A 22297-nucleotide genomic window follows, 5' to 3' on the forward strand; every position below is an offset into this window, starting at 1 on the left:
TCTCTCACTGGCTGTCTCTCTCTGTCAAATAAATAAATAAAAAATCTTAAAAAAAAAAAAAAGTCCCCCCTATGCTGAATATTTTCGCGGCTGTACTTGGCTTTTTTTCTTTGTTGCTCAAAACACTTTTCATTGAAAAGCCCATACAAACATAGCTTGTTCCTACGGGTTTCTCCATGGGGGGTAATATGAAGTGAAACTAGACTCATGCGGCATTCATGTAGACCTAGATTTTCTTTCCCCTTTTTGCTTCCACCAAGATGGGGCTGTCTCTGCCATTATTCCTACTCATTCTTTCCAGCATGTGTTTAATATGCCTGTACACATACATCGATACAGTTCCCTCACATGCCCATTTCAAACAACAGGTTGTGGTTTTTCCTGGTTTTTGCCAGACTTAGAAAAAAAAACCCAAACATTAGAAGAGACTTTTTTTTCCCCATCACACTCATAAAATGGAAAAAGAACAATATCCTCACTGATTACAAAAGTTATGTGAATTTCCTGTGTACGCTTTGGTTGGTTGGTTTGTGGTGATGTTAATGCTGTAAGGACAGTAGCTTGTATGGCAATAAACTACTAGATAGAAGTTAATAACATTTAGCAGTTTTATTTTTCACTGTTAAATTAAACACAATATAGTAATTAAGTCTGAAATTTATGTTATTTCATCTTGTTACAACTAATTTGCAGTGTTCAACTGTTTGAAATACTGCTTGTGATTTAAGCAAATGGGTGAATATTTGTTAGAAGCAAAATTTAGTAGCTCTGAGTCAAGGTCTAGAAGGTCTAGTAAGTAGGCAGAAATGTGAAATAAATTGCTGCTTGGCTTCAGATGCCTTAAATAATAGAATCGCAAAGGAATATTGAATTTCTCAAATAGTCATGCACTTACTTCTGTAGATGTAAAAATGGAAATATCAAGGGAAGGAGGGAAGGAAAGGGAGGAAGTGTAGGGGAGAGGGAAGGAGGGGAGAGAGAGAAAGAAGGGAGGGAGAGAGAAAGAAGGAAAGAAGAAAGAAAGAAAGAAAGAAAGAAAGAAAGAAAGAAAGAAAGAAAGAAAGAAAGAAAGAAGAAAGAAAGAAAGAGGAAGGAAGGAAGGAAGAAAAAGAAAGGAAGGAGGGAAGAGAGGGAGGAAAGAAAAAGAAAAGAAAGAAAGAAGAAAGAAAAACAGGTTCTTCGAATGATGGCTTTATTTAATGAAGAATAACTCTTCTGTAAGTTCATCTTGTAATGCTCCTGAGATAGTGCTTCCTGCATTTTACTATGATTGCTTCTTTAATTGTTCATCTTCACTCAATTCTAAAGTTTGTGTGGGTGGGAATCCTGTCTTTCTTGCTTGTTGTAATCCCTGCACAATGTCTGGCATGGAGGAGTTGCCATAAATCTATACCTACCTATATGTCTATAGCTAATTCCTCTATCTATGTCTACATTCAAAGAAGGACATCGATTCCTGTCTGTATAGTCTTAAAATTATTATTGTTTACAATGGCAAAAGGATAGAATGTACGGGCCCTGTAAAGCAGTCTTTCGGTAGTGTGCTCCAAGATTCCAGGTATCCATAAACAGGTCGAATGCTGACCTTGGCCACTTCTTTCCTAGCCTTTCTGAAATCTCAGCCTTCTGAACCTTTGCCGTGCATGAGAACACAATGAAGAAACGCTTGCCAAGGAAGGAGGGATGTGGGTGACTTTTTATCTGAGACCCCTAGGGAGCCCTTAAAAATATGGATTCCCAGGCCCCAGCCCAAAACTTTCAATTGACATGGGGTGATGCCCAGAAAATCGGTACTTAAAAGCCTCAGCCTTGATTAAAAAACAGCTGTTTGGTGGGTCAAATCAACCTACTTTAGTTGGGCAAGCTCCCAAGTGGGGGCAGTGGTGGCACAGCTCACACTACCCCCGTATAAGGGAGTGTCCACGAAGTAAGGTCCACCAGCACTGCAGTCCTCTACACGTCCACTCCTTTGCTCCTGGCCCACTCTGGTCCTCCAGAGTGGACTGGGGCTGGGAATGGAAGAGAGGGTGGAGGGACTGATGAAGAATAGACCTTGCCTAGGTGACTGGATTTGGGTATTAGTAACTGTTTTGAAACAACATTCATTGAGCCATCATTAAACAAATACTTGTTGAGAACCCACTGCATCCTTGTTCCCAGGCCCTGTGAATGCAGCCGGGAACAGGACCAACCAAGGCCCTGGTCTCACAGAACTTACATTCTGGGTGCAAGGCAGAGAACAGACGAACAGATGTGCCAATGTCATTGAGATCAATGAGATGAAAATCAAAGGGGTCAAGAGTAGAGAGTGATGCGGCAGAATAAAGCCTAGACTGGGTGGCCAAGGAGGGCAGCCGTAAGGAGGTGGTATTTGAGCTGAGACCTCGAAGAAGAGAAGGAGTTAAAGTGGGAACCATATGGGAGCTGAGAGGACAGAAAGGGAAGGGCCTCGAGTGTGTTGAGAGATGATTGGGTATTTAAGTATGCAGCACGGGAGGGTGGAGATACACGTTTGGGAGTTACCAGGACTTGGTGGCATTTAAACCCATTGGACTCAATGAAATCTTTAAGGGGCTGAGTAGGAAATAAGAAGACTGACAGTAGAGCCCTGGGGCACGTCAACATAGACTTGAGAGCAGAGAAGAGGAGACCAACGGAAAAATGAAAAGGAAGGAGAATGAAAAGCCAAAGCTGAGACATTCCTCCAAGAAGGATTATGTGCCTTAGAAAAATGGCAAGTTTTCAGGGGAACCTTTTGGAAATTTCAAGCCAAGTCTTACAGAGGAGACCCACGACGTCCAGTGGTCAGACTCAGACTCCATTGTTTTTGAACACTTGCTGGGATTACTCTAGTCAAACCATCTTAAAACACTTCACTCACTTAAATTTCAGGACTCTCCATGTGCCAGAGTTTCCTCTCTCTTCTTCGTGTCTTATTATTTTTCCCACTCGGTGTAGCAGGGAACCCCCCTGCCTGCCTTTCAAACTGAAACAAGTTTTATTTTCCGGAATGGCCCCATTCTAGAAGCATGAGCTTTGCGTTCCACGAGAATATCTATTTACAAATTGCTCAGGCCATTATAGAAATGCCTCTTCTATAAATATGTTAGGCGTGGAAAGAGCCATTATTTACATAAATAAGATATTTTCAAAATCACATGTAAACTTCAAAATGTAAAATTGAGTTTCAGATGCCACGAGCTCTCGAATTCATTCTTTTAGGCGAGAGAACGCCGCCGTTTGGAAAGTGGTGTTGGGCATCAACAATCTAGACCAGCCGTCGACGTTCATGCAGACGCGCCTGGTCAAGACCATCGTGCTGCACCCTCGCTACAGCCGCGCCGTGGTGGACTATGACATCAGCGTCGTGGAGCTCAGCGAGGACGTCGAGGAAACCAGCTACGTGCGGCCGGTCTGCTTGCCCGGCTCGGGGCAGGCCTTGGAACCCGACACGTACTGCTATATCACAGGCTGGGGCCACATGGGCAACAAAAGTAAGTCAGGAGCCTCGAGGGCACGTGCCTTTCCGTGTGTACCTGAAAACCACTGTGTCACCTCCCGGGCTTTGGCCCCAATTCCCATTTTCACTTTGAGAAGTGTAGCCACAAATGGTAAATCGTAGGTGTCTGTGTCACCCTCCCCTCCCACGCACAGGGGAGATGTCAGTACTTACACCTGCCACGCTCAGAGGCAGCCTCACAAATCCTTCTGCACACCTCAGATTGTCTCTTCAGGGAGCCACTCACTCACTACCCATGTGGAGCCGCCATGCAAGAGGTCTGTGGGTCATCCTGGCTTCAGACCGTCTCTACCACCGATTCCCACCCTGCAGGAGGCGTCCCTCGGAGCGTCTCTCGAGCGGCTAGGCTGTTCCAGTCCCCCAGTCAAGCTGCACGGTCCCGTTTCCAGTTCTGCGTTATGATTTGGTCTTGTCAGCATCTATACCACAACCTCTAAGTCCGTCCAGAGAAAACTGATTTGCTGTTTGCCTTCTTAAACTGATGAAAGGCGTTTGGCTCCCTAGGTGATTTAAACATACGACACATATAAACATTAAAGAATTTGTACTCTTTACTCCCAGTCCCCATAATGGACCCTCTCATTTTGTTTGACCTATTAAAAGCGTAGAATAAGAATGTAATCAGTGAGGTATTTTCTTTAACAGTACGTCCTGACCTCTCTGGTTCTATCAAGGGTAACCCTGTGGCTCTCGGGAATGGTGACGTGTGTCGGTGTCCTGGCATCTACCTTAGCAACTGCCAATTTGAAGGACGGGTTTGGTTTTGTTTGTTTTTTTCCCCCTTAAATTTAGTCAGATTAGTTTTGGGCTAAGCTGAGTTTCTTTTCCATATGATCAACTGACAACAGAAGGAAAAAGCCAAAAGACAGAAATGAGTCAATGACTTCTGAAACGCTCACGTGGAAGATCTTCGAAGGCGGTGTTGGACGTATGACGTCACAATTCCTGCCGACCTCCGTGTTTCAAAGCTATAGTTAGTGCTGTGATGTCATATAACAGCAGGATATACCTTGTATCGTTTCTTGTCTTGTTTCTACAATATCCACATCCAGCTCGGAGCAGTCACGTAGCATCGCACGTACCACATACATGGTGTAGCATGAAGGGGGGGTTCTGAATTCACTTAGGTCTGGTTGACCCTGACTTCCTAGCTAACCGTAAAATGGAAAAAAATAATAGCAGCTGTCTAAGTCGCAGGAGTATTGGAATGATTAAAGACAGCAGGCCCGGAAAACACTGCGTGCAGGTCCAGGCCTGTGACTAGCACCCAATAAACGTTAGTGATGGTTCGTATTACCATTCTTTTGACAAGTCATTGAAATTGTTTTCATCATATTGATTTTTCAGATATGATTCTTTCTTCCCATCAGCTACCCTGTACATATATACACACTGCTTCACCCTCACTATCTAAAAGGAGAACAATAGGTATAATTTTGCAGGTCCAAACAACAAAAGATTATGTTTCAAGAAACCCATTATTATTCTTATAGAACTTATAGAATTTGCATGTTCCCTCTGCTCACAGTAAGAGATGGCTTTGTCCCTCCCAACATCTCTCTGTCATCCGTTCTAGGATTAAAGGTTCTTACCTCCGGTAATGGCCATGATAGCACATGGTGAGACCTAGTTCTTAAACCTAAGATAAAGTCCCCCTCCTCCCATTAGACCCGATGAGCATGGTGGTCTAACCCTCCATCTGGGGCAGTGCTCTGGCTTGATTATTTTTCTTTTCCTTGTTGTAGCTGTTGTTCTTGTTGAAGCATATATTAAGAGGGGAAAAACAAGAGCCAAGTTACCTAACCAGGATACTGATCAGTCTGTGCCTCAGTTTCTCTTTAATAAAATAAAGGAGTTTGACTAGATGATCGCTATCGACACTTCTCATTGAAAATTCTGGTGCCAGATAAGCCTTGTCTTTGAAACGGCATTTTAAGTAAAGAGTTTGGTTCTCTGGGCATACAAATGTAATGATTTCACTTACAGCTAGCCTCATTTGTGAGTCATTTTTGCCCTTTTACATATTTTGTTTTTTCTTTCTTTAAAAACCCCAGTGCCTTTTAAGCTGCAAGAGGGGGAGGTCCGCATCATCTCCCTGGAGCAGTGCCAGTCCTACTTCGACATGAAGACCATCACCACGCGGATGATATGTGCTGGCTACGAGTCAGGCACGGTCGACTCGTGCATGGTAAATTGCTCTGCTTACCGAGGACATTCAGTTCAGCAGGAACTTCAGTGGGTCCCTATAAACTCGTTATTATTCACGTGTGGCCCTTTGGGAATATTTTTTGGAGACTGCTTATTACCCGATGTTTAATTGTGCACGGTATGTACTTTCTCCAGTACCCAAGCGATCCCTCTCACTACCTCCATGCCCTTCGCTCTGGTTGCCTTCAGCTTTCTCCTCTGCTGCCTGGGGAACTGCACCCTGGCTCAGCAACAGGAAGAAAGCCGCTGTCTGGATCGGGGTGCCAGACTGCGTGGGTCTAATGCTAGCTCTGCCCACGAACGTGGTACACACCTGAGCCTCAGTCTCGTCCCCTCCAAAATGGGTATTATAATGATTATTAGCAACTCATAGGGATCTCATGAGGATTAAATGAGCAAATCCGAGGGAAAGTGCTTAGAGGAGCATCAGTAAACGTAATTCCTGTTTTTCTCCAACATGACCTGGGGGGCAAGACCATCTATGTAATTCCAAGTTTGACATCCTTACAGGGCAGGAGTATGTGTAAATTCCCACCATGAATTCACGTACTTACTTCCTTATTTTCTAGGATATCGATCCCTCTCTTTTGAGGCCGTGCAGAATACACCTAATCTCTGATCTTTTCAGATGTAGCCAATAGTAACGTTTATAAAGCCAGTGTCTCACTGCTAATCATATGCGGGCGAAAGAACTACAACACCTGAAATGCCAAGAATGAAAATCTCCATGCATACGAGGGAGAGCGGAGGCTACAAAGCACCTTACTGTAAATGATTCGGTGTGTTATCTTCCACTCCGTACACTCACCGAAAAAGTCCTAAGAACTGTTAAGAAAGGCAGCAAGTTGCTAGTGTCTTTTACTAAATGCCCTCATTCACAAAGAAAGAATCTTGAAAACAGAGAGTTACTCTGGAATATTTTTCTAGTACTGTTGCGTGGAGGAAAAAAATATCTTTACATGTTCCCTTTTGGGTACCTTCAACATGTAGAAAATGGCTCAAAGTTGAAGAATGAGATTAGGAGAGGATTCGTTCTGATACACTAAAAAAATTATGACCTATTTTGATAAGCACAGGAAATGGCTGAGAAGTCTGATTTCATGGAACTAAGACTATAGTTCTTTCCCAAGGCACCCCCAGTCTTTTAAAGATCAAGGTTTAAAACATGCATTTGAAAGTTCCACCTGTGTAGTGGAGAGCTGCTCCCTCCGGTTGGCGACGAAAGCCTTGTTTCAACTTTCCAAGAAGTTGGTTCAGCTGGGTTTGGCTTCACTATCCCCGCCCCCCCCCCCCCCCCCCAGGATAACACGGATGCATGGGGGCTCTGAAATACCAGTGACTAATGTCTACCCACTGCTGTTCATTACAGGGTGACAGCGGTGGGCCACTTGTCTGCGAGCGACCTGGAGGACAGTGGACATTATTCGGTTTGACGTCGTGGGGCTCCGTCTGCTTTTCCAAAGTCCTGGGGCCTGGAGTTTATAGCAATGTGTCCTACTTCGTCGAATGGATTGAAAGACAAATATACATCCATACCTTTCTCCTAAACTAATTCCAAAGATGATGAGAGACTTTTGCCAGCTACACTCAAAGAAAACGGACTTGCCGCCTGTGGAGAGCTTCGTGCAGAAAGCTGTCCAGAAGCCCTTTCCACGGACAGGGACGCTCAGCAGTGCACCGCTAATGTTCACATTTGGGTCTACTGTTACTGTTTTTTCAACTTTAATTTTCTCTTCCTTCAAGTTTAATGACAGTCTTTAAAAACAACAAAAAACAAAGCAGATTTTGTTTTTTTGCCAGGCCTAATCTTGACCACAGCACAAAAGTATCAGCTCTGGAATAAGGCAGGTGCTAGGGTAACAGGTTCTAGAAAATTCTCTTTATTCCAGTCACAAAGAGGACATTGAGATCCAGGCTGACCAATCTTTGCCAGCTTTTGTTTCTCAAGCACAATAGCAGAGTGGCAAATTTTAATATTAATATTGGAGACTTGCTTTTGATTTATTAAGAGCCAAGGCAATTTACACGCTTAAATTATTTACTATTACTCACATCTGCGTAATTCTGAAAACCTACGGATGACAGAGGTAAGACAAGTAGCATCATTTAGGTAGTTGAAATGGCAAGACACACTGAACACAAAGCTCTTTAGACATCAACAGTAGCGTTTAACATTATTGGACTGCACGTTCTGAACTTAAATCAAGGATATAACCTTATAGAAAAATCTCCATAGAACCTTCCCTAGAGCTGGGATTTGTTCAGTGTGTTATCAGTTGGCTGACTGAGACCTCAACGGCTGGAATATTCACGGGAAACATTTTGTTTTGCCTGTGTCACCGTGAATGGAGATTAAACTTTGCCAGAGGAGAACTTGCTTTAGCCTGGAGAGATTCAATTTTTGAAAACAAAAATTAAACTGCACCTGACCTCCAATTCGGTATTTTCCAATTTTCCTGTGTTTTCCATGATGATAAAGTCACAGAAGCGCCTCTCAAAGCACAGTTCAAGTCTGCACGGAGTAAAACATTTTGTAATTTTCCTTGAAATGTGTTTAATTTCTGATGTTGTCATTGCCTCCCCTTGATAATTAAAACAAAAATTTAAAAATGCTTTTAAGCACTAGGCCACTTGATGCACATCAATTTCCGAAGTAACTAGTGGTTAGAAGTATTTTTCTCCCCACTAAAAAGCTTCAAAATGCAAATCTTCACACGTAAGTAATTTAGTTAGGCATCCATTTCGCAACATCCAAATGCCTTCGGAACAAGGAGGATTCCCTCCTAACCTTCCCCGGCACCCCGGACGGCCTCGGCGTCCCCCCCCGAGACTCACCTGCAATTTTATACCTGTGTTTTTGTACTCTTTTCTATGTGTGCACGTATTTCAGATTCAAAAAGTTGCCTTGACACTCTCCATGTTCTGGAGTTTGTATAAACCTACTGAGAATGTGAAATCCAGCAACGGAATTAGGGTCAGGATTGTGTGGAAGCGTAAGAACCCATGTCCGTTTCGTTAGAGTGGTAGGTATATACTTCGTGTAATAACTGTGAGCCTTGCTCAACTTATGTTCAGTCAAGTGTACTTACTGTACTTATTCTAAATAACCCTTAACACAAATAAAATGGTACAACCCTTTTTTTTTAATGGACATGGAACATGGATAATAGCAATCCCAGAAAACCATGCCTCCCACTCTAATAGTTGACCTCCAGCCGCCGACCAATCCGAACTGACCTGCCATGTGTCTCGCTGTCACAGGAACACACACTTTTATTTCAGGTGATGGATGGCTGTCTGAAATGACAGGCTGCTAATAGTCTCAAGTCCCTTACGTGTCCAAAGAAAACTTTAATTCTAGTAAGAGTGCAAGCAATCTTTCATGTCTAGAGTACATTTTGGGAGCCTGATATAATAATTCTTTCTTAAATATTTTGGGGTAAAGTTATACCCCAAAAAGTATATTATTAATCAATTTTTTTTTCCTGGCTACCAGGAGCAATGATACAATGCTTGGTCCCCTGAAATTTGGTAAAATACACGGAATACCAAAATGCAATAGATCCCATTAGCTTGGGTAACTCTGCGTAAGAGTTATTTACTGGTAAATGAGACCCTTCAAAGCCTTCATACAGATCCCAAATCTCTTTCGCCCAAGGGCCAGATATGTTTCAGAATCCAGAATTTTTCAGAATTTAAAAAATACAATTTAGCAACTGTAATAAAATACATTTTTATAGCAAACTATCTGAATGATTACATTAAATAAACTGCCTTACATCTGTTTAGGACATTGAATTTGCGCCTAACTGATGAAAAAATTTTCAGTTTCAGAGCTCTCGGGATTTTGGAATTGTGGATAAGATTGCGGACTCGTAACAAGAACACTCAAAACTTTCTTCTACTTTTATGTACGGGTACTTGACATCTGGGAGATTGACTTTTTTCCTTAGTCTTCTTGGCTCATTCTCTTTATCTTTAGATTCTAACCTTTATTTATCTTCAGGGAATGAATGCCAGCTGCTGTGAGGATAACAGATGATACAACATTACTGACTTTTTCATATAAGAAAAGGTCATTATGATATTCTGGTAAAAGGTGGGCTTTGGAATTTTTCTCCTAAGCTACCAATTACCATTGGGCTCGGTGGTATGTACAGGAGTGATGCCAGTTTTTCGTACACATGATTTATTAAACGGTTTATTTTTAAAAAAATCATTAAAGCAAGCAGAAAGTAACCTCCAATAGCCATGTGGGATTTTGAAAGTTTTAGAAATTGGTCTCTATAAAAGACTATTTGCGGTAATATCAGACAGTTACAAAAAAACGTCAGACCAGGACACAGAGGCAGCAGGAGAAGATGAAACCCTGAGAATAACAGATTAATAGTCATAAGACATGATACAGACATAAAGCATCAGCATGGGGATTTCAGGAAGGAGATTCTGGGTGGTTAGTGGCCCACAATTTTCAGATGAACAGATATTAAGTTTTCAAAGAACTCAGCAAAAATAGACGACCTTGCAACACCTGGTGAACTAGTCTCTCTGTTCCAACAGCACACATGATTTGCAACAGTAATTAACTCGCTATCGACATTCCTGTCCTTTTAAAATGTATTTAAACACAAAATTTTTCTAAGAACCTCATGGAATCCTGCTGAGAACCACTTGTATTAGTCTCAATGCATAATATCTCATTTTTAAAGGTTACACCACCAGAGACCTTGTAGGGTACCGTAAAGGCTATGAACCCTCAAACGGTCTCTTGAAGATTGTTTTCAAACTGATGGTCTCATTTGCATCAGGCTATTGTGAGTTTCAGAAAACAGGGAATTGCCAAATGGGCTACACACTCAGCTGATTTTGTCTGCCCTACCTATGGCCTAGCTTTCCAGCTGACATCTGCACAGAGGCAGACCTCATAAAAGGTCTTCCCTTGCCTGAAAGCTGAGAGAGGAACATATTCCTCCCGAACCCTGGCCCCCGTCTGCCCCTGCCCCAGGAAGACCCCGCCTCGACAGAACACTGAAATGAGCAGAGGGGGATGCCTGACATCGGCAGTCAGGCGGCCAAAGGCATCTTCCTGGAGGAAATAAAAAGCTATTAATAATCACTAACTACATTTTCAACAGTACAGTGATTACCCTATTTTAGGTACCTTGTCATTTAAAAGACTCTTTGGAATTTTTTTCTCTGGAAAATAACCATTTATAACATTTTTTTTTCAAGTGGAAATCTCTTCTGCATTCTAACTGATCTAAAAACTACTTTTTCTTCATTAAAGAAAATTCAGATTGGAGTCTGCTCATTGAAAGCATTTCCCTGGAATCTGAAATATCCCAGTAAAAGAACTATATCTCCAATGACCCCTTAAGAATGTCTGCACGTCTGCGACAATTAAAATGCTTTTACGAAATCCAAAAAGTTTCATAAAAGCGTCTGATTCAGAATGAAATATTTTGCCTCCCTAAACTCAGTTCAGGTCAAACTCCAACCACGCTTACAAATATATCTACAAACCTACAAGACAGGTCATCACATTGACTTTTCTGGGCACAGAAGAATCTTCATGTCCCTCGGGGAAAAATCCACCTCATTCTTGCTTGATGGAAGTGCCTCTTCAAGGTCCCTCTTCCAGATTTGAAGGGAGACTTGCCACACTCCAGGGAGGATACCCTGTTTTGTTTTGTTTTGTTTTTTGTTTTTAACCGTTTGAGGGCCCAGCCATCCCTGAGACCTTAGTTTCACAGAAGTCTGAGTCCAAAGCAGTTTCACGTACAGATAAGCTTCCCTGCTCGACAGCACAAGACGGTGCTGACATCATCGCAAAGGCAGCAGGCGGGCCAGACATGGCTGTTTTCTCCGACTCGGCAGCTGAGTGGTCAGCAAACTCAGGTGGCCCCCGGCTCATCGTTCCGGCCCCTCTCCACTTCTTGAGAGCTTCAGTCCTCTCCTCTGGAGTCAGTCTGTCAAAGTGCTGAGCCCTCCGAACTGGAGACGGAAACAGGGATCCCTGAAGAACTCGGTATGTAAACCTAGGTTCCAAAAAGCATCACAGAATTAGAGTCACTGCACACCTGGCATGGGACACAAAAATGACTCACCAACTGGAAAAGTAAAAGGGTCTGGTGGCCCCTGTCTCCCTGAGGTAAAGGGGAAAGATAAGCACAGTGCAAGATGGAGACAGTAGCACTACTGAGTAAGTTAATATTTGTAAAGTGCCAAGAAAACAGGGAGTGCCCTGTGGGTGCCTGTCAAGTCAACACAAAATAAAACCTTCGGAGGGACCCACCGTGCTACAGTATAGGCTTAATGTGAGATGAAATGAGATAATACATATAAAGCAGGCAGTGTCGGCACATAGTAAGTGTTCAAAACATGCTGTGAGTTTTCTGGGACTCCTGTGACACATTACTGCGCATTTGTCCCTGTCGGTCCCAGCGGGCAGTGCTGATGCTGGCACAGCATTCTCATAAGGCTTGTGGGTCCCCCACACATGTCGTGGGGGTTTATGCCATTAGACGAGGATCCTCCAAAGAGTTTCTGACATAATCCCATCTCCCTTCCCGGTGGCTGCTGAGGTGGCTAAAGGGATCCGTGTCACAGACCTAATCTCCTCAGCCCCTTGCTGTCCAGCCACACTGTTGGCCTTCTCTCTGGAGCCTATTCCCGAAAGCCAATCTCTTCATTTTCGCAACTTCTGGATCTGGATAGGCAGAGAATTTCCCAAATCTAATTTCTCTGTGTTTAATAGAGAAATCTCTCAATCTCCTTTCTCTCACATGTTACGCTAAGCAGCAAGAAGAGACCGGGCCAGACATTCAACACTAAATATCCAAGGTCATAATTTACAAATTCTGCTTTCCACATACCAGGAGAACCCACTTCAGCTAAGTTTTCTGCCACTATAGTGCCAAGATCCCCTTTCCTCAAATTTCCAGCAACACGTTCCTCCTTTCTTTCGGACTCCTCACCAGCAGTGCCCGTCACATCCCCATTTCTAGCAGCGCTGTTTAAGGCCATATATGTATTTTCTAAGATGGTACCGTGTTCTCCACCTGTGTGCTCCTCGCTTCCTTCTGAATCCCCACCAGCAGGACCTTCAACGTCCACGATCATCTACCGTCTGTTTAAAGACGTCTAGTATTTTTCTATCCTGTACCTTCACGTTCTTCCAGTCTCTGCCCACTATCCAGTTTCAAAGCCACTTCACATGTTTTAGTATTTGTTATGACAGCACCCATCCTCCTGGTACCAAAGTCTGTATTCGTTTTCTGGGGCTGCTGTAACAAGTTACCACAAACCTGATGGCTTACAACAACCCGACTTCATTCTCTCACAGTTCTGAAGGTCAAGAATTCTGAAAGCAGTTCACCGAACCAAAATCTAGGTGTTGGAAAGGCCATGCTCCTTCTGGAGGCTCTAGGGGAGAATCTGTTCCTTGTCTCCTTGAGCTTCTGATAACGGCTGACGTTCCTAGCTATGGCCAAGGAATCTGCCACTGTGGTCCAGGTGTCTTCTCCTTATCTGTGTCAAATCGCCCTCTGCCTCTCTCTCTTGTAAGGGTACTTGGATTGCATTTAGGGCTCACCCAGATAGAAGATAATCCCCCCTCCTCAAGATCCCTACCTTAATCACACCTGCAGAAGCAAAAAACATCACATTCACAGGTTCCAGGGATTAGGGCATGGATCTGTTTGAGGGGGTCATTCTTTCCGGCCTACCACAACAGCGTTAGAATTGTACGGTTAATGTTCTCAAAGGATTTTTTTTTCAGGCTGTAACTTTATAGGAATTGTTTCTCCATAAATTCTACAAGTTCATCTTGTTAGTTTTTGATCTGAAAGCTGGTATATCAGTGAGTGATATTGTTAAACACACAGCCATAAAGCCCGCAGGACTCAAGTGGGTTTTTCTTGTGCATTTCTAGAAGGAATGCCCATCAACAACGAAGGGTCTGTGCCCACTGTGTCACAGTTACGAACTGGGGGTGGCAAACTTTCCTCTGGTGGGCCAGATAGTAATATTTCAGGCTTGGCAAGCCAGATCGTCTCTGTTGGAACTATTCAGCTCTGCTGTTGCCATGCAAACTCAGCCAGAGATAATACATGAACGAGGATGTCTATATTCCAATAAAACTTGATTTGCTTTTAAAGACAGGCAGCGGGCCATATTTGGCCTGTGAGCCAGTTCATCGTCTCTGTTCGAGAATAATCTAAAATCACCATTTTGACTCTCATATCCCGTTTTAAAAGGCAGAACAACTCTGTGGCACAGTGTTTCCAGCTAACCAGATACATTTTATAAAAAACACAAAGAGAGAGAGCTATCGATTAAAAACCTATGCATACCTCTTAGCCATCTCCATCCCGTACAATACTAGAAATTAAAGCTAAACTAAAATGGGAAAGATAACTGAACTCAGATGCAGGAGGGACGTTTTCAGTGTTGGTAAGCTGTACAGAGACGACGTGTCAGTGCACATTCTCCCGTTTTTCCTTCTAGAAACCCCCAGATTTTCGCCGCTCTGAGTCCACACACTGAGGCCCTAGTGAATGGGATATGAGCAATGGTGTGCAACTCGTGGGTCATGCCGTTACCAACAAAAACAAAGCAACAGAACACACAAGAGGAAAGCTGCTCGCACTCCGTTTTCTCTCCTCCCTCCCGCAGACAGGGATGTGGGGGTGCTGGTGGTGAGTCACCTCCACTCATGCAGATGAGGGCAACACCCGTGTGAGCTGGCAGAACAAAAAGCCGGAGGAAAGGATCCTCAGATAACCCTGTGGGTGAAGCCGCCCTATCTTTGGGGAATAGCAACCCGATGAGAATTTTCCATGAGAGAAAAATCTCTCTTCCAGGCTGCTTAAACCATATTTGTTCTCTGGTCAAAGAGTTAAAACCCATGTTTTCACTAGGACGCAGACTGACTTCTCCACTGGGAAACGGGATGGTCTGCCATCCATTCTTTGCGGTCACCTAAAGCCTTCTAAGCCTCTCACTTCCTCTGTCGCGGATCAAACCCCATACCTGGGCAGGAGAGCGACGCAGGTTGTGAGGACACAAACCAGGTAGAACACGGGATCCAGCATGTGCTCCTGCATAATCCAGTAGGGGTTGGACGGTGGGTTGCAAGTGACACACGCGGCTCCGAAAACCAAGGCAAAGAAAAAATAAGACAAGATGCTACCTGCGATGACCAGCACGTGGACCCAGGTCTGCAAGACAAGAAAGGCGGGGGAAGTGAACACTCTTTCACCAACAGGGTTTTGCATCTCCGGGAAATCTGCTCTGCTGAAGAGACAACGTGTCGAAGCAATGAATGAATGGTGTCACAAACCCTAGTGAACAAAATGCAAAATGCCAAAGAGATAAGAGCACCTTTCATGGAGAGCTCGTATCACTGTTTCAGTTTTGTAAAGCGAAGCCAAATGCCAAAAGGTTAATTCGGATGACGATTCTATGTTGTTCATGCGCCATGCGGTGTGTGGCTTCTCTCTCTCTCTCTTTTTAAATACAGTCACTAATTGGTCTGTTTCTTCATTAAGGTAATACTCCAATCCTCAAACGTTACCCAATCACATGGCTGGTAGACATTACTGCTGCTCACCGATACGCTAATTTCATCCCACTGTAAGCGTCAGGAAGGTCGGACTGCACATCCTCACCCCCTTGAAATTAAGCACGGCCATGTATCCTGCTTCAACCAATGAAATGTGAATGAAAGGGACATAAAAAACACCGTTCAGGTTAGGGGCACAGGAGAGCTGGTGTGCCATTTTCCATGCTGTCTCCTTTCTTTCCACGTTGACCAAGAAGTTCCTCCTTGGGGATAATTCCAGATGGTAAAGCTACAAGACACAGCCTAGGGCACTGAGCTGCCCCCTCAGAGGACAACTACTCTAGAGCTCTCTGGAACCTTAGTTAACTTCATACGAGCAAGAAACAAATCTCTGTGCATCACACCTTAACCTAGCCACCTTCGTATCTATGTACAGCTTGGAATGTTTCTGGAACTGGCTTACTATTTAAGTAACTTCATTTAGAAGGACAAGCAGATCACTACCTTAAATATAATATCACCATTACCTGTCATAAGAGTGCTGAGTCTAGAGTCTGAGCTTTGTTACGGAGGGAAACGGACATACTCTGAGGCGTGAAAGAGAATCATCTTCACAGTAGGTAGTATTCAGGGCTCTTGGGTGGGGGGACAGCACCACCGAAGACCGTAGTATATACCCCGGCGGAATATGCTACGCTTTCTGGGGAAGCACTGCCTTTATCATTCTCTACGGCTAGAATTTTCAAACGAGATCCAATTTTCTCCTTTCTCCTCTTCACCTTACAAAGTATTTCCCCTCAGTTGATCTCTTCACAAGCATCACAAAGACGGCTCCTTTTTTTTTTTTTGTAAAATGTACAAACTACTCAGAAAATGCGGGCTAAATCCTGATGAACCACACCTCTAAAACAAGGATTTGTTATTTTTTCTTTCTTTCTCAAATGTCTTTCCTTCTCATTGAACTCTATTGCCTGATTTTTTTTTTTCCTTAAGATGTGCTTTTGGCAAGTCAGGCAGCAACCTGATGGAGTTCACATATTTCCATAAATTGATACGGTTACAGTCAAGAGGCGCCGGGTGAAAGCAGACAGGGAGGTGGGAGATGCCGGTGCGATGAGGAGCGAGACTGTGAGGGGAAGCTGCTTCACATCCTCAGAACAGCTGACTCGTATGGACAAGGGGCCTTTGGAGGCTGTGCGCTCTAGCCTCCCCAGGCACAAGAGAAAGGCTTTAATGATGCATCCTTCATATAACAGACACTGTTTTCCTGGGCACCTGCCTTTCACGCTCCTCCTTCCTAGTGCAGTTACCGGGCACCGGGCACGGTGTTGGCACAAGATCCCTCCTCTAGCCAAAGCCTGGCACTGAAGCTAAGGAGACAGAATTCTGTCACCAGGGACGAAACCTGGGCAGCAAAATGAGGCAAGAGCAGAAAGAAAAGGACGGCAAGTAGTTGAGAGCAGAGCAGGGCAAGCCTGTCCATTAGTTTGTTCCCCGGATGTCTGGAGCCACTCTGGGTCCTCAGGATGGTTTTGTTTGGTTTGACCATGTTCTTCAATACATTTTTAATAACTTTTCTATTTGCTCAGGTTGCTGTTGTTCGAAACCAGTGAACTCAAACCGACACACTTTATGTCTTAGACCCTTTGGAACGCTACTAAATGTCAGAACCGATGACAACTCCTTAGGTAGTAACCAAAAGTGCCTACAAAAGTGTTTAAAAATGAAATCAAATAGATTTTAAAACAATGCTAAATATTTTAGTTCTAGAATTCCCTTTAGTCAGCCTACCTGGAATTTTCAGATATTAACCTTTTACCACACTTTAGGCTTATATAGTTTGGTTACAGTAGGTTATAAGCAAGGCGAGTGATGCCAAAAATATTCTTTGGAAATTAGTATGTTTTAGAAATTATTATAACTTTATAATATCATTGCACATAACATTTAAACTATAACCTCCTTCAGCTACTTCTGTTTGAAATGCACTCCCTACCAGAATGGTAAATACACCCCAAACACTGGTTAGTCATTTAATCATTTGTTTATCCATTCAAACACTTTTGAGTACCTACTGTGTGCCAGTCTGGTCCTAGATTCTGCTATATAGTGGCCAACAAAATAAACACAGACCCTCACCCCCACAGAGAGTATAGCCTAATGCAGAAGACGAACGTGAATCAGATAATCACGTAACTGATGAATAATAAGAAATTACTGGGGCAATGAAGAAAAACAAGAGGATGGTATGAAAAAATGGATGGTTAGGGAAGGGCTCTTGGAGGAAGCAGCGTTTTTGCTGAGACCGAAAAATAATACGTAAGCTGGGTCAAGTGCAAGGAGCCAACGGAAGAGAGTAAGAATGCTTCCCTCAGAAGATATGGCAAATGCTAAGGACCTGATGTGGAAATGAGCTCACTGTATCTGAACCACTGAAGGAAGGACAATGTGGTTGCAGCCCATGAATAAGTGGAAACGTGACTGGAGAGAAAAGCAGAGGCATCACTGCATGAAGCCTTGTAGGCCATCTTAGGGCTTTTCAATTTTATCCCAAGTACAATGGGAAATCACTGAAGGGTTTTACCCAAAGGACAGCACCGAGATAGGACCTACGTTTCAAAAGGATGATTCTGATTGTCTTGTAGAGCATGGCTGGAGGAGTCAAGAGTAGAGGTGGGTGGGAGGTCTAAGGAGGGTATAGCGACCGTCTAGGAAGTGGCTTAGGCTGTAGCAAAGACAATGCCAGCGGAAATGAGCGATGGGCATAAATAACCATAGAGGTGGTTTATACTCCAGAGATGGCGGAAATGTTCTTCATCTGAAAAGGAAGGTTTACAACAAAGCTCTATCTGAATCCTACACATGGCTTCGCGGCAGAGAGCTACCGTACAATCATTTGATGAAAATAAGTAACTATCATTACGTCAGCAACGAAGATAAAAAAAGACCTGGATTTAAACGAATGGTAAAAATTCTGGAGGGAAGAAAACATAATTTCTTTTTGTAAGATGAGACATTTTACTGTGATAAAATCATCACTTACTAAAGTCAGTACACCAGGATCATGGCACGACACCTCTTTTGAGTTGAGTTTTATCAGCATGATCTTGAAGAATGTTGGTCATTGAAAGGTAATTATTTCTCCAGCTTGACTCAGGACTCCCTGAACCATCCACCATGGATACCACCAAGGAGAATAGGTAGGTGTTTTCCACTTTCTCCGGCTATACAACAACCTCAACATAATGGCATTCAACAATCAACAAGAGTAGCCATGAATCACCCTTCTTACTTGGCTTCACTACGCTTCTCGTTACCACGTGTCTTCTAGGTGTTAACGGTTTAGCAGAGCCACTGCTAACAGAAGACATTTCCCCAAGTGGTTTCAAGCTACTTCAGAGGCAGGAAAACCACTCACCAAATTCTTGCTTTCAATCACCAAGTGGAGGATAATGATGAACAGGGCCGCTGTGTTCAGGGGGTTTCCAAATGCAAAGATGTCAATATCTGAGCCCTGGTAGGTCTACAAAGAGAGGACAAAATGTGGTGATCTTGGACAGCTGTCACACTCGGTAGTTTGAGTGTCATTCCTTTATTTTATAGCTCAACTGGGGGTGGAGTCCCTTCTTCAGTGTTGCTAGTAATGGGTCATTTAGGATAAACTTGAACATTTCCAACGGAGAGACCGACTCTTAGACCATCTAATCGTTGGTGGGATGCCTCTTTATCTGGAGCCATAATTCATCTTCCTGGAACCTTTTACTTACACTCTGGCTCCTTGAGGCATAGAAAAATATCAAATATATCCCATTTAATAGAGCTGCAAACCTCTGAGGCAGCTATTAGGGCCACCCTGAGGGGTGCCTGGGTGGCTCAGTTGGTTGAGCGTCTCTTTTTTTCAGCTCAAGCTGTGATCTCGGGGCCCTGGGAGTGAGCCCTGCATTGGGCTACACACACAGCATGGAGTCTCCTTGGGATTCTCTCTCCCTCTCCCTCTGCTTGTGTGTGCGCTCATTCTCTCTCTTCCTCTCTCTCTCTCTCTCTCTCTCTCTCAAAAAAAGAGGCTATCCTGAGTGCATATCTCTGCTAAGTAAATATCCCCTCCTCTCCTATGTATATGTCCTCAGATCCTTAAAGTATTCTTCCAAGGACACAATTTTCTGACCTTTCACAATTCTACTTGCTCTCTTCTGCTTACCTTCAGACTGCCTTATCTGTATTCGTCTTGAAATGCAGTATATCCAGAATGCTCTAGCTGGGCGAATTCAAGTCATTTTATTTAAATAAAGAACTAAAGAACAGAAGTTGTTAACTTAGAGACTATCATTTTTTTTTTTCATTTTTAATACTGTGCTTTTGTTAACACCAACCCATGATCAAACCAGTGTTTTCTTCTGGGTAGGGGTATATATGGGTGGGCAGTTCTATCATGCTGCTCTGTGTTGGTGTTGGCCTGAATTTCAAAATTCATTTTTTTTTTAAAGATTTTATTTATTTATTCGACAGAGATAGAGACAGCCAGCGAGAGAGGGAACACAAGCAGGAGGAGTGGGAGAGGAAGAAGCAGGCTCATAGCTGAGGAGCCTGACGTAGGGCTCGATCCCATAACGCCAGGATCATGCCCTGAGCCGAAGGCAGACAGTTAACCGCTGTGCCACCCAGGCGCCCCTCAAAATTCGTTTTTATACACGTTTTGTTTAGTCACATTTCTTCTATTCTTCACCTATAAAATAGGTTTTTTAGTTTTGGAGAGACTATTTATAAGAACTTAAATTTAATACTATGAATATCACCCTAGTAGATTTAGCCCAGCACTAATAATTGATTTCATATTCTGACTTTGCCTCTCTGATTTTGACTCATCTCATTATATGCCTGGACTCTCAGTTTTATCCAGGTCATTTACAAAAACTATCAGGCAGCACAAGGCTAAAAAGGAGACTCATGAGGAGTCAGCTATGTACTTCTATCCGTATTTAATCCATTGTCTAACATATTTGGGGGAGGATGCTATAATTAAGTTAGTTAATAATCAATTTGATTATATGAGCAAGACACCCTAATACAGCCATTCTATATGCAACATTCTATACCAGCAACAAAGAAGCATCATTGATTTATCAATAACACACACTCTGAGTGAATAAGGACTCACATAGTAAGGCACAAAGAAGCAGACCAGGCTTTGATAAAAGGCATCCAACAAGGTGATCCAGAAGGTAAGGGGTAAATATGCCTGAAAATGAAATAGATGTTGGGGAGGGATTAATAAGAGTCAAAGCGAAGTCAAGGAACAACACACGCCAATAATTATTTTTGCTTCTCCGAGAAGACCATATTTCTCTCACTAACAAAATAAGTGGGATCTGTAAATAGCGGTAGAAGAATACGGTGTGAAGTCGAATACTAGGTGAAAAAAATCCGTGGAGGGAACTCTCTTCAACTCATGTCGCTTTTATCATTGGATCAACCTTAAATCTACTTGCGAGAGGGAGAGTAGTACTGATTTCCCGTTTCCTATTGATCAGAAAGTGTGGTTTCAAAAACTACTCCAAATCCATCCACTTCTGTCTCTATTCTCCTTCACCACCAACTCTCTTCAGGAGTGACCGAGTAACTACCTAACTGGCTCTTTGCTTCTTCTCCTATCCCTAATCCACTCTTCCATAGCAGTCAGAAGGTTCTTAAAAGCTATAAATTAGGTCGGGCCATCACCCTGATTAATCAAACTGACCCCCTCCTCTGCCTCCAATCACTTCCCGCTGCACTTCCAATTCAATTTAAGTTCCTTCCCACAGCTAGTAACGTCTTAGAAGGTCTGCCCCCAGGAGCTCCTGCTCTGCAGGGACCCACCCCCCCCTTCTTACCCTCATCCACTATGATCCTGCCACAGGCACCTTCTATTCTTCAAACCTGCCAGACCCATTCTTTCCCCAGGGCTTCACCGGTGCTCCTCTCTCTGCCAGAATTCTCTGCCCTTGGACCTCCCACGTGACCCACTCTTCATTATTCACATCCCAGCTCAATATCATCCCCTCACCGAGGCACTCCCAGACCAGTCTAAAAGTTATGTCCACGCCACCACTTACTGCCATGGCATCCTTAGAAATCTCTCATCACCATCAGAAATAAGTTTGTCTACCTAATGATTTTCTGGTTCTCTCAACAGAATGCAAACTTCATACAGTGGGGCTTTGATTTTTTTACTCAAGTGATTAAAACAGTACCTGGTACGTAACAGTACTCAATAAATACTTGTTCGATTAATAAACTATTCCTATATAATTTTTCATGTGCTGAACCGCTTTAACCAAAAGCGTTTAGAAAAAAAGAGAAAGTGGAGATGCTAATCAAGTGATGGAAAACAGGTTTTCAAACAAGAGCCACCTCTGATTGAATGCTGATGTGTGTGCAGGATTCCGAGGCTGCTTTCAGACCCAGGAGGGACAACAGAGCGCTATGGTTTACTAGTGATATTTGCCATGGACAAAAATGGCAACACACGCATTATATCCCCGAGCTAATCTCCTCTTTTTTTAACATGTTCTCAGTCTTATTTCCTTCCAAATGGGAAAAGGATGACATTTCCTTGGAAATAACCAAATGTCTTCTAAATAACAAAGTTTTGTAAATACACAAATTCTCCACATACGTTTTTCTATTCTTCAATAGGCTACACTTAGAATTTTAAAATCTATTCCTTTAAAAAAAAAATCTCTGCAGCCTCTGGAAGATCAAAGCAATGAGGACTTGTTGTTTCTAATATTGTTACTGTTACTGCTCCTTTTCTCTGTATCTTCTTTTACTCTTTCCTCCTTAAAAATGATGGGCTGTTTTACCTATCTTTCTTCATCCAAAGGTTCATAAAAATCTAAGCGGAAGCACAATCAAATGACAAAAGAGAATGTGGTAGAATCAAAGGGGCGACCAAAATGCCAGTAGACAAGAGAGAACAATGTGGGGATAAGCTAAAATGTAACTTCATGCTTATGGAGGAATGGCAG

General features: G+C 43.1%; 2 protein-coding genes across 8 annotated transcripts in view; one reads left to right on the forward strand and one right to left on the reverse strand.

Moving 5' to 3' along the window:
* Positions 1 to 9751, forward strand: part of CORIN (corin, serine peptidase) — a 234581-nt gene extending 224830 nt beyond the window's left edge. Inside the window, 3 exon segments of the mRNA XM_045815912.2 lie at positions 3223 to 3494; positions 5575 to 5708; positions 7098 to 9751. Coding sequence (XP_045671868.2) covers positions 3223 to 3494; positions 5575 to 5708; positions 7098 to 7280 — 589 coding nt within the window. The 3' untranslated portion in view covers positions 7281 to 9751.
* A 149-nt stretch (positions 9752 to 9900) lies between these two features.
* ATP10D (ATPase phospholipid transporting 10D (putative)) overlaps positions 9901 to 22297 on the reverse strand; it is a 115431-nt gene continuing 103034 nt past the window's right edge. For 6 of the 7 annotated variants that reach the window (XM_087864154.1, XM_087864153.1, XM_045815906.2 and 3 more), the window contains 4 exons: positions 20449 to 20529; positions 18712 to 18816; positions 14762 to 14949; positions 9901 to 11766 (listed from right to left, as the gene is read on the reverse strand). In XM_087864154.1, coding sequence (XP_087720280.1) covers positions 11436 to 11766; positions 14762 to 14949; positions 18712 to 18816; positions 20449 to 20529 — 705 coding nt within the window. In that variant the 3' untranslated portion in view covers positions 9901 to 11435. The remainder of the gene's footprint in view (positions 11767 to 14761; positions 14950 to 18711; positions 18817 to 20448; positions 20530 to 22297) is intronic. The other variant, XM_087864155.1, reaches the window with a different exon arrangement.

The sequence above is a fragment of the Ursus americanus genome, chromosome 8, assembly GCF_024610735.1.
Source record: "Ursus americanus isolate L20-20 chromosome 8, mUrsAme1.1.p, whole genome shotgun sequence".
NCBI lineage: Eukaryota > Metazoa > Chordata > Mammalia > Carnivora > Ursidae > Ursus > Ursus americanus.